We start from the raw sequence: 14,859 nt of genomic DNA, 5'->3' as shown, positions 1-14,859 counted from the left end.
TAACATGTGCAACACCCATTTTAATGAGTTCTGAATTAGTTTTCAGAACAAAACAGGAAAGAAAATTGTTATAACTGGGATCATTGTATACAGGACGGAAACAACATTCCGGAAGCCCATTTTTAGTTTAACATGGATTGCATAGAAAAAGTGGCACATTGTTGTATTGCTATTAAATCCCAGACATGATAAAGCACTGTATCCCACTTCTGTCTATGAGCAGACAACTTAATATTATAAAGAAATGTACTGTAAGTACAGTGGATGTAGGCCGTTTATTTTGCATTTTTACATCAGTAACAATCACTGATTTGTCCCCTATTCACAACAGGATGCATAATCAGTATTTTTTAGCTTTTTCTATAGTGACATCTGGTGGCAGAAGTCTATATAAACATTTGAAAAAATACCTAAAATGTATAATTACAGACTGGTATAAAGATAAAATTACAATACAAATGCTACATTTTGTTGTTTTAACTTCAGTGTCTTAAAGATATAAAAATATATATATACCTGCTAATAATATTTGTGGCAAGCAAAATAAAAAATTAAACTGGATATATTTGACTTTTTTTAATGTTTTTAATGTTCTAGTAAAATCACATTAATTCCAGGGCACCAGAATGTAAACATTACTTACATTAATTAGGAGTAAAATTCCAATTGAATCATGACAAAAACTAAACATTATCTTTTATTGCTGCTCTAGGTTTGACCCTTATTGGACAATCAGGTAAGCCTTTCGATGAATTAAATTCCTTTTTTATTTTACTGGATATTCTTATTTTACAGTATATTGTCTTCTGTATGCTGAACTTATGCAAGCTTGAACTAGCACCAGCGTTCAGGATAATAGAGGTATCATTTAAGATAAATGGTTATGGCTGGGTTGTTGTATATGTTTGTGATAATTTCTGAACTCAGTATCAGTATAAAAAGAGATCCACAGCAGCTGGTAGTGGAACAAGTTTTAGCAAAAACATGGCTGAACTGCCAACAAGTTTAGAGAAAGGAAATGATAGACAGGCAGATGCTAGGGAGAACAATTACCAGCAGACACATGTTTTACATGTAACAGTGCCATCTAGTGATCTTACATTAAAGGACAATGAAAGGTTAATATAAATTAAAAGTAAGTCTAAAGGCATTCTTTTTAAGTACTTACTGCATATCTAAATTCCCAGATCCCTGCTTGCTTCTCTGAGATATGGTGCTGGCAGCCTACAGCAGTGTGAAGACTACAGTGACATCACTGAAATCTCTCTCTCCTTCCTGTAGGCTGCCAGCGGCAGCCTTCCTATTCTCTGAGCATGTGTGTAACTTGATCCTGTCTCCTGTTCCAAACTACACATGCCCACCAGCCAATCAGAAGCGGATCTGGCAGAGGGGAGGGGGGGGAGGGAATGAAACACATGTGCAGTATGAAGCAAGGAGGGAAAGGAAGGGAGAATACCTTTTTAAAGATGGCTGCCTGTTCTAGAAAATGTGAAGTAAGTGTGACTGAGTAAATATTTGATTAGGTGAGCCAAAAGTGTGGCGTTTTTACTAAACAATAGGAGGACTATTGGGTAGTATGCTTTTTAAATTTTGACTTGCATTCTCTTTTAAGTCAATACATAACACCTTGTCAGATTTTTTGTCTACAGGTATGAACTTTGTGGATACCAGGCTTTCTTTATCTATTACAGGTGGGCTATGTGATGAAAAATATGTGGTTTAATTTATTGGTTGCATAAGGGATTTTATGGTTTGAGGGGTGGGACATTTAGGTGTGTTCTGCAGGTAAACTACTTCTTTTGGGACTCTACTTGAATTTACTATGTGTATCACTTTTCTATATACTTAGATAAAGGGATCTGTGTTGCCTGAACATGTATCAGCTAATTAAAGTACCACTGGCAATATATTCTGCTTTTGAGTGCTCTTCTCTTTATTGTTTAATTATGCTAGATTTGTGGTGAATCTTTTCTGGCCTAGATGTTCTTGGAACTATGCATGAATGACTAATACACCAATATGTCCCTATATCTGTACTCATTTTATGAGCAAAAGGGGGCCCTGACAAAGATTGGAACAGCAAGAGGGGCCCTGGTCAAAGGTTAAAACGTCACAATGGGGCTTAAACTAAAAAAATCTGAAAACAACTTACTTTACTGCAGTGGAACATTGTCTTAGTAGACAAAACTGCAAAAGCAGTAAGACAGATGAATTCCAAAAAGCACCCTTAGTTATTCAGTCTTCTATGCAATATTACTTGTTTATTATGGTGATTACAATGTGGTCTACATTCATTATGCAACATTTGTGTATTTTTCTTGGAATAGAAAAAAAATATAATTCTATTAATAATAACAACTTATTTCGCTATGTGGACAATATCATGACTTCATCACCCAGGCTGACACTATGGGGTAGATTTATTAAAGTATGATTGGCCCGAATCTGACTTTTTTGTATCTTGCATATTTTCGCAGATTTTTTCACTAATTTGCACAATTTTTCGCACTGTGCGTCAAAAATTACACGACAAAATAGTATTGGCGCGCAGAGTACAAAAGTTTTGGATTCATTCAAGCTTCGTTATCGTGATTTTCCTTGGGCCAGGTTGGAGCTGCCTTGAGTCCTATGGGAGGCTTCCAAAATCACACACAGAAGGATCAAAGCCAGAAAGGTTTTTCCGCCGTTTACGACCATTCAATATGAAAATTTTGTGACTTTTAGATCGCCAATACGATATTATCATGACTATTCAGATTTTTTCGGAAGCATTTTTGTGATATTTGCAATCTTCAAAAATTATTGTATCTAACCACTATGCTTCACTGGCCTTTAAGTAAAAACTACACTCAAAGTATGAATATTAAATTGTTCAGAATGATATTTTCTGTCACAACTTCTGACTTTTGAAATATAATAGCAGAACACAGCTCTATTCTTGACTGTTTTAGTCAGGACAAGCTGTGCAAGGAATAAAAAATGGACAGATGTTTTTAATAGCAGTAAAATTACAAATAACTGAAAATAATTCCAAAATGTAAACTGAAATTATATTACAATTTCCATTTGTAGATTAAATGGGTGGAACCCCACATGTACGCTTCAAACCAAATATTCAGCAGTGCAGCTAAATCTTTCATTAGGGCATTTGAAAAAGTATATCCCTAAGGGTTAGAGTCATTATAACTAACTTTGTAAATAAGACCACTAGTGTTAAAGGCAAAGGCTTCATGAGTAGCTATAAAAAGCACAATCCTGTACTTTAATTAGTAATAGTGGACAACTTGGTCCATTGCCTCATGAGGGATCTGTGACTGCTACAGTTAGGATTGCCACCTTTCCATGGCTGTAGGTCCCAGAGGGGGCATGACGTCAGTGGGCGGGGACGTATTGACACATGGCTGGCTACAACGTGGTGATCTGCGATTGGTCGATCACCTCGCCACTTTAGGAGAGTCCTGTCCAGTTTTCCAAATTGAGAAAACTGGGCAGGTAGTTTTGACCTAGGCAACCCTTCTGAAAACCAAGCTGTCCAGATCAAAACCGGACAGGTGGCAACCCTAGCTACAGGTTAGGGTGTAAAGAAATTTTATTGCAAAGCGTTTGTATAGGCAAAAATTGCACTACTGAACTATTGCCAAGCACAGTACACAAGACATTATGCTGGCAGTAATTTGCATTGTTTCTAAAATGAAAATAAATTACAAAATGAAAAAGAAACAGTACAGTAGTCACAGGAAAGAAAATGTTCATAAATGGCATAAAGTACAACATTCACTGAAATTTAAAAACAAGGTTCCAAAACTCCACAGTAGTAAAATTTCTATTCCTGTCAACTAGTGTTCGCAGTGCCTTTGCCTCTTTCTTGGATTGTTCAAAGCTAGGCTTCCACATTTCTCTCATGCTGGACTTTAGTAAATGACCTGGTAAAAATGAAAATGCTTCAGGGGCTGGACAATTTAGGTGCAATGATTCAGCATTCCATAGCTTAGTAGTTAGACCCTGTCAAAAGTGGAAAAAAAAAGAAAACACTTAAGAAAAATATTATACTTTACATTTAGATTTAAAACTGCGAAAATATTCAAGGTTATTTGCTATAACATATGAAAACTGTCTAAATGTATGTTTTTCTTTACTAAACCACAATATACATTTAAACTAACTATTTACAGAGGATAGTTCAGACTCCAACAGGGCACTGTGAAAAGGCCTGTTACAAACAGGCAGGGGGTAAAAATATACAGTCATGTCTAATGTCTTTTAGTAAGTTGTAGTTCAGTTACAGCTGGTATATCACAAGAGGGATATATTTCCTTTAGATGGATAGCAAAAAGGGGAAATTTCCTCACTTGACAATGGTGAAGGAAGGATAACTGGGGCAGGATGTTGTAGAGGCACATATTTTGCTTAAAGGTGAGGTTTTGCAGCAAGAGTTGGGTATGGAAACAGTTAACGGTGTACTAAACATAATTAAAAAAGTAACGCAGAAATGCTGCACATTATGTTTTGGGCTTCGGTACCACCCAAAGGCAACCACAGCCCTTAAGCAGCAAAGATCTGTAGCTCCAATTATGCCCCAGAAGTTCCCCATCTTCTTTTCTGTGTTGCTGTCAGTAACCTGAGCTTAGGGATCAATTTGATAATTAGGCCTTTAGCATCAGTTTCTATGACAGGCCAACCTCATTTTCTGCTTGTTAATTTGCGACAAACCCTAAACTTAGCTTCTTAAAAGCTGCCCGGAGCCTACAGCATGTGAGTGTCACTAACACTCCTAATAAAATCCAAGATAAGGAGCTCCTGTGACAATTCTTAAAACATAGTGATATGCTGTACCTTTAGGCTAATGCAATAAGTTCAGTACATAATACACAATATGTAATTCCTAGCCATTTTCCTCTTTTGGGTTTAGTTCTCCTTTACTGGTATGTAGAAGAGTGCAAGCACAGAAGGGAAACTGAATTTACCTGCTTAAGGGGACTGGATATGTTTAACGTTAAAATTCTTGCCATTTGTTTTTTTTTTTATTCTATTCCTCTTTTCCTAATTTTGATTAGAACAGTGTTTCTCAGATTGTGAAGCCAGCCCAGTCTGGTGAGGTAGAAGTGACTTTCTTAGGAGCTGAAATACACGTTGAATGTATCTAAATGCATATATCAGGGATCATTTACAACCACATTTACAAGTGCAGTGAGCAAAATAAAAATTTCCAATGTGCTCTTCATGTTTTTCCCCCATCATATTTTTTCCCCCAGAATTACAGCTTTATTGCGCTCACCAGAAGGAGTTGCAACTGACCTAATAGTGCCTGTTGTGTCAAAATTAGCACAGTTGTCCATGTAAATTGGATGCAATTGCACTCAAAGTTTTATAAGTCTGGTTTAACATTTCCTGTGTTTAGAGCAAAAGTGACATGTGTGCCAAATTTTTTTTTACACACAAGTGTGCTGGACCTATTGATGCAGGGTGCTGTATAAACCTGGAGTGTTGGTGGTAGCTGCAGGGCTCCGACTGACTGTGGAATTTTTTAAAAGGCAACTGTGCTTGTGGTCGTAAATGACTCCTATTGTGTTTATAAGCATTTTGATATGTTTTTCAGGGACTGAAAGATAATAAGCTTCGGAAAAGAGTAAGTATTAAGAAAAATATGTATAGTAATAAGATTGAACATTGTACATTATTTTATAGATTTCATTCAGTTCATCTGCTTTTGTGTTTTAACTCCAAGACAGTCAAAGCCATTATGAGTTGTGAGAAGTTGTAGATCACATTTGGGGATTATAAATCCAGAACACATGAGTAATACAGTTTGGACACTGAATGGCTTCTCATTTAGAGCAACCAGTAATTATCCTGAAGACAGGACAGCTTTTATAAATTAAAATGGAAAAGCACTGAAAATGAAGAAATGATGGGCAAGTTACTACTAGCTTAAATATTATGTAACTTGGCACTGGAAACATTAGGTATTTTTTCTAGAATGACATAGTTTTATATTAGAACAAAAGTACAAAAAGTTACCTGTTCTTTTAAGCGCACATTTTCCCATACTCTTTTACAGATCATGCACTCAAAAGCATCAATATAGTTATCTTGGGTTACATCTTGCACTCCCCATTTACGTTCTGTGATTGTGGAAAGCAAGTGTTTATTGTTAATGTTTCCATGCAATTTCCACTCTATAAATTGCATATAAAGTTTGTCATTTTTGTCCAGCTTTTTTATATATGTGGCAAGTTCTTTAGGATGGGAAAACCTGCCCACAATTATCGCACTTTTATTGCTTGGAAGCCAGTTCTCAACATTTGGAGCACCAAAATATACTGGAACAGCTCCTAATTTAAGCGGCCTCCACAACTTCTCCGTTATGTAGTCCTCACAAACTGCATTTTCAAAAGCCAAAATGAATTTATACTGCGCAAGTATGTGGTGAAACTGTGAGTCATCCATAGAGGATGGGTTGTTCACTTGTTGTGGAAGGTCTCTGTTGTGTAAGCATTCACCATAGGAATCCACTGCAATATATTTCATGAGTTCCTGAACATAAGAATCACGGTCTGATGGGGGATCACAGTCAGACTGCACATATGCTAAAGGCGCCAGTCTCTTTCTCAGGAAATTTTTTTTCTGTATTGATATCAGGTATTCCTTAGATCTCAATGCCTGAAGACCCTCCAAGTACTGGCTTGTTAAGGGTAAGTGTGAATGTCGGCTGAAGGTAGCAGTATGGTTAAATAAAGTAATAGCAGGCTCATGGAACAACTTATAATTGTTTTTTGGAGATTCTTCGTGAAAGAGAGCCCACTCGTGACTTATCTCACGTGGAAGTGGTAAGCTGTCAATATTAAAGTCAGTACCTAAAGAATAAAATATGCAATAAATATCTTTGGGTAGACAAGACATAAAGAATTTTATAAAACATTTGAAATGTATAACTTTTGCCTCCAGATACACTGAACCAAAACATTCAGTTTTGGTCAGTGCAAACAAACTGTGACACCTAATGTCTAATTGCTAATGACAAAAGTAGTGTCAAACTGTGACTTCCAATGGCTAGTATGTTTTAAAGAACAGTTGCATCAAATAGTATTTTTTTTTTTAATTTTTAGATTTGAAGTTTGTATTTTTTCATCCAGCGCCTACAAATAAACTATTTCTTGACAACAAATATCCTATAACATATGGAAGAGGTTTTCTTTCTTTTGTTCTGTAGAAAGCCATTAATAGCATTTGAAACGGTTATCTTCCTACGTAACTGAACTAAACCTATAATATTCTACAGAACTTCTCTCTTATTTCTTGTATAAATGTGCTTTCTTTGCCCTTTTCAACCTAATTGGCTGCCTTCATAGCTACAAAGTAGATTTATATAACTACAGTAGTGTTTAAAAAAACAACCAGTATTACTGACCAGTAATAATGGTTGTGTTATAGAGTCCTAATTGCTTTTGCATATTTCAAACTGTCAGTTTCTATATGGATAAAAGAATATTTCCAAAATATTGCATCAATTAACATGATAAAAAAATAAGACAACTGCAGTTCAATGCTGGTATGGGCACATACAGTTCTGTGTACATACGTAGCACTATATAAATAAATATCTACGTACATACATAAAAGTTAGATGTGTGAAGTCAAGTTTGGTACTACACTCTGATTTACTTGGCTCATATTAGCTCTTTTGCCTTCTACTGGGAAGACAATTTCTATGCTTATGATGATGTCACATGTTTCAAGCAGTGAGTTGATTTGTAGATAAAACTCAGATTAAAGAAGGTAAAGATGCAGGCCTGTTTCCAACCAATTAGACCAACACAGGTCTCTAACATCCATTACTTAAAATTTCTCCATGTATCGGTTCATTAATACAGCCCTGCTGAATATGCTGCTTTGCAGCTAAGACTTACAAACAGTACTATCTGTAAATCAGATTTACTTATGTTCCCAGTATAAGTGCTGGGGTGATGGTCATTAACATTGGCCATGTGACAAATACATAATTTTATGCTTACCATAAAACAGAATGGCTTTAGTCATTGGATCTTGAAGGTAAGTTCTATTAATAGTAAAAAAACATGTATCTGTTCCACATTGCCCAAGCCTTCCGTTTTCTCCAGTAAGTGGGGACCACCAAAGCATTATGGGATAGTTGTCCTTCAAATGTCTTAATCTGCTGTTGCTCTTTTCTTTTATATGTTTCAGTAAAGGTTTCTTCTGCTCCTTAATATCGATGACAGTGAAACTTTGTGTTTCCCTTTTTTCAAATCTGCCAAGTTCAACCATAACCTAAGGATAACAACAGTAAAGCACCTTAATATTTTTAGAAGAAAGACTCAGATAAATCTTTGGTATTGTTTCCATAGTATGTCTGTAATGGATATTGAAGAGCAGGAGTTTACTTTCTTATGCAGTAAGCCTTTTCGTTGTCTCTCTTTAAAGGAGGAGGAAAGGCAAAGTCACTTGGGGGTGCCAAAATGTTAGGCACCCCCAAGTGACTTAAATCGCCTACCTTGTACCCCGGGCTGGTGCCCCTGTTCCGAGAGAACAGCACCAGCCCAGGGTAGCTGCAGCACTTCCTCCTTCCTGCTTTGCTTGCGCAGGCATGCGCAGTAGAGTGAAAAGCCGAACTTTAACAGAAAAGTCAGCTTTACACTCTACTGTGCATGCGCCGACCACTGGCATTTGCCGGAAAAGGAAGCAGGAAGCGCTTGCTACAGGTACCCCAGGCTGGTGCTGTTTTCTCCTAACAGGGGCACCAGCACAGGGTACAATGTAGGTGATTAAAGTCACTTGGGGATGCCTAACATCTTGGCACCCCCAAGTGACTTTGCCTTTCCTTCTCCTTTAAGGGGAGAGTCGTGTTTTATATGTAAGATTTCACAGAGGTCAACCGTCTAGTTTTAGCCAGGGTGTTAAACACCCCCCATGTATTAAAGAAACAGGAAAGGTCGATTCGACTAATATGTTTTTTCTGGCTTTTGACAATAACTCCAGTAGAGACCGACTGTACTAGTGGGAACATACCTTATAAAATTCACACAAAAAGAAAAAAATTATGATATCAGCTCAGTACAGTTAAGAATACTCTTGGTTTTCAGGTTCACTGATGATTGTGTATAGTTTCATGGGACCTATTCAATATTGTAAAAAGCACAGATCTATACAGTAGGAAAGTAAAGCCACATATGACACCTTAAATCTTCCCAGGCAACATATACCAGTCTGAACATAAATGTATTTAAATGTGTAATCGACTGGAAAAGCTGTAAACGTTTCAGATGATATTACACTGTTTTTAAACTGTTTTTCCTCGGGGAAAAAAATGTAAAAAACGTAATGTGTGTGATGCAGCTTTTCCCTAAGGTCAATCTGTGGCTTTAAAGGAATTGTTCAGTTAAAAAATGAAACTAGGTAAAGAGATAGGCTATGCAAATCTATAAAGGCTGGATGCCTAAAATACAAGTCAGAACTCAACGTCCTCCTTTGCAGCTCTCTAACCTTTTAGTTAGTCAGTGACTTTAATGAGTGAATAAGATGAATAGGAGAGGGCCTGAGCAGAATAAAAAGTAACAATGCGAATAAAGTTATAGCCTCACTGAGATTTTGGCTGTTGGTGTCTGTGACCCCTGTTTGAAAGCTTTAAAAAGGCAGAACAAATAATAATTTAAAAACTATTTAAAAAACTAAGAAATAAAAAATAAAAACCATTTAAAATAGGACATTCTATAACATACTAAAATTAAACTGAAGGGTAAACTACTCTATAAAATTTACTAATGGCTGTATAATGGTTGCACGCTGTGGGACATATAGAAAATATTTTCTTTATTGGCCCCTACAGTGCAGCTTTTATTCATTAATATTTTACTGTTCTTAAAACACAGTACAGGAAATACGGAATACCTATTATCCAGAAAGCTTTGAATTACAGGAAGGCCATCTCCCATAGACTCCATTTTAATCAAAATGATTTCCCTTTTCTCTGTAATAATACAGTAAGGTATTATAACTATTGAAATTAGTTTTTAGCAGACATAAGGTATGCAGTGTGAAAATCTCTCTTATTCAAAAAACTGCAGGTCCCAAACATTCTAGATAATAGGTCCCATGCCTGTATGTACAGTACATAAAATATGTTTTGATGCAGCATATGTTTCACCTATCCATTCCACTACCTGGAGTGTAACTAATATGAAAAACAATATGATAAAGAAGCAGGAGATCCAAAACTTCTTCTCCCACATTCGATTCATCTTCCACTTGCTTTGTAGGTGGTTGCCAACTGTAGTGAGCCTCTCCAGCTGATAATATCAATATACTCATCTTCTGTAGTCTAAAAATATGTGAAAAACATACAGAAAGAGAAGAACTAATGATTAAACTATTATACTTTTATAGCAGAACAGACTTTATGAAGCAGAGTCATCATTTATTATAAAAAGGGAATGGTTCTAGGATTTCATGCAAATTAGCAAAATAGCAACCCATCAGTAAATGGCTAACTGAATATTAGTAGTTTTGTACTGGTTCCCACACTGGGGGCAATGGTACTTCTATTATTTACAGTGTTATAATACAAATAAAAGGTCTAATTAAATCCAAGCTAGAGGTGACAAGAAATCCAGATTGTGCTGCGGCATTTTTCTATCCAAAATAGTACTGGTCTCATGGCTTGTGGAAAAAAATTATTGATTTCATTCACTGGGAGTGCCCTACATATTGGTGCCCCCACCCCAGTGAATTTGCATATCTTTCTCTTTTATCAAAAGAAAAGTATTATATAACTGGTCAAAATTAACAAAAGAAGCATTCATTTGCAAAGCATAGTTGGGTCAAAAGTGGTGCAAGGATGCCAAGCAGTGTCACTTTAAGGGTCATGTAATGCAACACTAAAATATCAGTGTGCAATGTCAGTGATGTTATTTGTCTGTCAGTGTATACCTGAGGCAGATTTTCATGTAAAAGCACAAAAGCATAGTTATAAAACTGCGCAATGAATTTTGGTGCATAAAGTGTAAAATTTGGGTCTATAATTAGGTATTAGCATTATACACATGTATGCTTTTGACACCAATTTCAAGACACAATGTCTTTGCTTCCTAAATTTGTCCAATTGGCTTTGAGGTTTTACACCAGGACTTATGTGGTTAAAATAATGCCATCATGTTCTTAAAAAAAAAAAATATATAACACACATTTTTCTGGTGCTAAATATTTTTCACAGCTTTAAAAATATACCTCACGTATACCTCACAATATACCCTCAGATTCAGTTCAGTTGGAAAAAAGTGCCAAACTGACAAATATATGTACATATACAGTAGAACCACCATTTTACGTTTTTCAGGGGACCATGGAAAAAAGATGTAAAAAATGTAAAATCAGGCAAATGTGTTAAGGACACATAAATGTCAACGATTTAAAGGAAATAAGTACAGGAATAATTTGTTATTTGCAACACAGTTTCTTTACCGAGTTATTTCACAGGTTTTAGCAGAAGTACTGAAACAACGTTTTACAGTACTGTAAAACATTTTGCATTTAATGCATGTGTTTGCTAAAAGTTTGAATATCACTTTAAATTAATAAAAAGATGTGGAAAAGAATACTGTACAGCACTGTATTGTTCCATCTAAAACAAAAATCTGTACTCTTAACGAAAGCCTGCACCTTGTACAGCTGTTCCCCATACTTGTGCAACTCTCGCTGTATTTTGTACGCTCCCAGATAGGCGTGCATGCACAGTATAAATTAAGATGGCGCCTGTAATTGCAAGATATGGGGGAAACTTTAACTCTTAAAGTAAGCTGTATTTTCACCATAAAACTAAGCGATTTGCTAGGGAGAGACATGATAAAAACTGTGTAAAATGTGGGAAATTCATTTGTAAAATGCAGAAATAAAGCCCATAGGGATACACAACAAAATGGTGTAAAAAGCAGGAAAATGTTAAATCCGGGGACATAAATTCGGTGTTCTACTGTATCAGGTTTGGTCAAAAACAGACACACATTGCATATTCCAAAGTTGCAGAGGCCACAGCCAAGATGGGTACCTGTTAACTTATGCTGTTTAGCCAGGAGATTTTGAGATTGGACAACCATTTCTGGGTACAGTACTCAAATCTGGTGCTTTGCTATGAAGCATCCTCGTCCTCAACCTCCTTCTCTGGCCATACCTGCAGAGATGTAAATAAGAATATAATTATGAGGGTGAAGAAAAAAGCCAGCTGCTTTCTGGGTGGGGGACAGAACATTTTATGACATCACCAGGTCACATCCCGACAGGGAGGCATTGCTTGTGGGGTTAGCATTGACACATTTTCAAGGGAAAGTTAATCCCATCATTGTTTTCTATTTCGTATACTTTCAAGGGGAAGTTAATCACATCATTATTTTCTATTTCACCCAGTTTCAAGTGAAACTTAAACACATTATTGTTTTCAAAGAATGCTCCAATGCTCCTAAAATGGCCGATGGAGCACTTTCTGTTTGGGAAAAATAAAGAGGATTCACTATTGCTCTGTAAGTTTACAGTGTTGTTATTATTTGTATTACTTATCTTTCTTTGTAGGCCCTCTCCTATTCATATTCCTGTCTTTCTTTCAAACCAGTGCGTGGTTGCTAGGTTATATTTCACCTGAGCAACCAAATAGCCGCTAAACAAAAAGCTAAGTAACTGAAACGCCATAAATAATAAAAAATTAAAACAATTTGCAAATTGTTTAAATATATCATTTTCTACATAATAATGTAGTTAAAGTTACTTTAGACACATGCTTGAACCCACATTAATTCAGTTCAGATATGCATCCAGGCACCCAGAAACAAATCAGACCAACTTACTCCATACTCTAACCAGGGTTGCCAGGTCTAATTTTACAGACCAGTTAGTTATAAAAGCAGCCCAAAACTAGCCAAAAGCCATTTTAAAAATATCGTAAAAATTATATATTGCATATCATAGTGAATATATGTCTAAATAACTAAAATATATGAAATATGCCTTCTCTTAGCCCTCTTAAGACTAAAATCACTATGCATGCCCTGTGCACACTTTCCAGTGCCATACTAGGATGATTGATGTTGACATATCCTCTGTACCCAGTGCATGCAGGATTATTTTAGTTTTACTTGCGGTCAGCTAACAGTAAAAACCAAAAATTCAGGTATCCAAAAAATGTCTATAGAGAACTAAATTAAACCCAGACATTGCCACCCAACATACCTCCAAACACTTAGGGGCAGATTTATCAAAATGTGAGGTTAGACCGTAATACATAAAAACTCACCCACGTTCTATTCATTCCTATGGGATTTTTAGAAGTCTATTTATCAATGGGTGAAAGTTGGAGTTATTTTATGTATTAGCTCTAAACTCACATTTTGATAAATCTGCCAATCAAAAAAATGGTATAAAACTAACTGCAAGGCATAGCAAAAAAAAAAAAAAAGGACGTGCTTTGTGGGCCACACCCCCTCGATGCCACACTGAGAACTTCAAAACACTGTGGCGCCCAAACAATTAATGATAGCCATAGTTGATGCCCACTTCCCAAACCAACGGTGCTAGTTATCCCCTAAGTATCCAGACAGCAGTGCTTTATATAATATGAGGAATTACAGTCTCATCTGGCAACTTTGGCAAGAAAACAAAGACAACAAAGGGGCAATCGAAATCCGCAGGCTGGGTGGCAAAAATCAGGGCTGTCCCACATAAAGCAGGCAGTTGAGAGGTATGTAACTGCAGAACACTTCATTATTCCTAGACACAAATATGAGTATTCTCAACTACAACTCTTAGAAACTCAAAGAGGCTCTGAGAGTTATAGTTTAGGGATCAACTAAATAAACAAATTCCAGAACACCCCTCCCCCCACACACACATCACATAGTAGTACAAACCACATCACATACCAAATGCAGCTGGAAGAAGGTTGTAGTACAGACAGGTTGGGACTGAGAGGCTAGAACTGCTGCAAAGAGGAATAGTAAAGGGAGCTCCTTTCTACAGTAATCAGTCCCGTTGCAGTGTGGGTATTGTAGTTTTACATTAACCTTAGCAGTAGAGAAAATGTTAAACAAAAACAACATTACCCAACATGCACTGGGAGAGGCGGGCCAGTTAGCTAGGGAAAAAAGGTTGGTGGTTTTCCAAAGTACATGCCCACTGAGGCTCTATAAACTTGCTCCAAACGATGCCTTGGTGGGTTTGTACTTTGGAAACCCATTGCAGCTTTAAAATACTAGCCTTATTTGGTGGAAAAATACCTCCCTGGCAACCCTGCACTAATCAGTTCCCAAACACGTTCTATCTCTTTATTTTCCCTGCACACTGTCGCTGAGGTTTCTTGCCTGTAGTTCCCACCCAGCTATCCTTCCCCTGCTCCCTCCTCCCTGCACTGCTTTAGCAAGGCGCTCGTTCTGAGAGAAAAAAAGTGCTCTTGTGCTGACAGTTTTCGTGATTAATGCGGATGTTGTCACACACTTTTTTTTTTTTAATTTGGAACTGCTGGTTTGCCTTCATTAAAATCTGCTGCTGGATTATTTAGTACTAGCACAACATCCAAGAATTGGCCACACCTTAAGGTGGCTATGTACTGGGAGATTTCCTCTGCTGATTTGGATCTATCAGAGCAATACATCAGCTTATCTGCCTGTGTATGGACACCCCTGATGGGCCTACCTGACCAACATCTGACCTAAAACTGGCCCTAGGTCCAAACAATCTAATTAGTCCAATATTGCCCACCTTAAGTGGGCATTGCAATGTGGATTCCCTAGCAAATATTCAGCAGTGTGTGGCATGCTGATCCCCCCCCCCTGAAGCCAGCCCTGTGACAGAATGCCAATATCATGG

The 14,859-nt window shown here is 36.9% G+C and overlaps 1 protein-coding gene across 2 annotated transcripts; it reads right to left on the bottom strand.

Moving 5' to 3' along the window:
* Window positions 1-2,241: 2,241 nt before the first annotated feature.
* Window positions 2,242-14,412, bottom strand: fut10 (fucosyltransferase 10 (alpha (1,3) fucosyltransferase)). Of its 2 annotated transcripts, XM_012958786.3 has the most exons (6): window positions 13,917-14,412; window positions 12,056-12,178; window positions 10,176-10,333; window positions 8,013-8,286; window positions 6,019-6,854; window positions 2,242-4,002 (listed from the first exon to the last, which is right to left on the bottom strand). In XM_012958786.3, exons 3-6 carry the CDS (start codon window positions 10,251-10,253, stop codon window positions 3,775-3,777), a joined length of 1,416 nt encoding a protein of 471 aa, XP_012814240.2. In that variant the 5' UTR covers window positions 10,254-10,333; window positions 12,056-12,178; window positions 13,917-14,412; the 3' UTR covers window positions 2,242-3,774.
* Between the last annotated feature and the right edge of the window lie 447 nt (window positions 14,413-14,859).

Source organism: Xenopus tropicalis, chromosome 1 (genome assembly GCF_000004195.4).
Source record: "Xenopus tropicalis strain Nigerian chromosome 1, UCB_Xtro_10.0, whole genome shotgun sequence".
In the NCBI taxonomy this organism is placed as follows: Eukaryota; Metazoa; Chordata; class Amphibia; order Anura; family Pipidae; genus Xenopus; species Xenopus tropicalis.
This window is presented reverse-complemented; position numbering and strand designations above follow the sequence as displayed.

Coding starts and splice junctions, on each gene's coding strand:
- fut10 (XM_012958786.3), bottom strand. CDS start 10,253: ATGAATCGAATGTGGGAGAAGAAGTTTTGGATCTCCTGCTTCTTTATC. Junction 8,287..10,175: donor TCATATTAGTTACACTCCAG/GTAGTGGAATGG, acceptor TGTTATCCTTAG/GTTATGGTTGAACTTGGCAG. Junction 4,003..6,018: donor ATGTGCGCTTAAAAGAACAG/GTAACTTTTTGT, acceptor CACTTTTGACAG/GGTCTAACTACTAAGCTATG.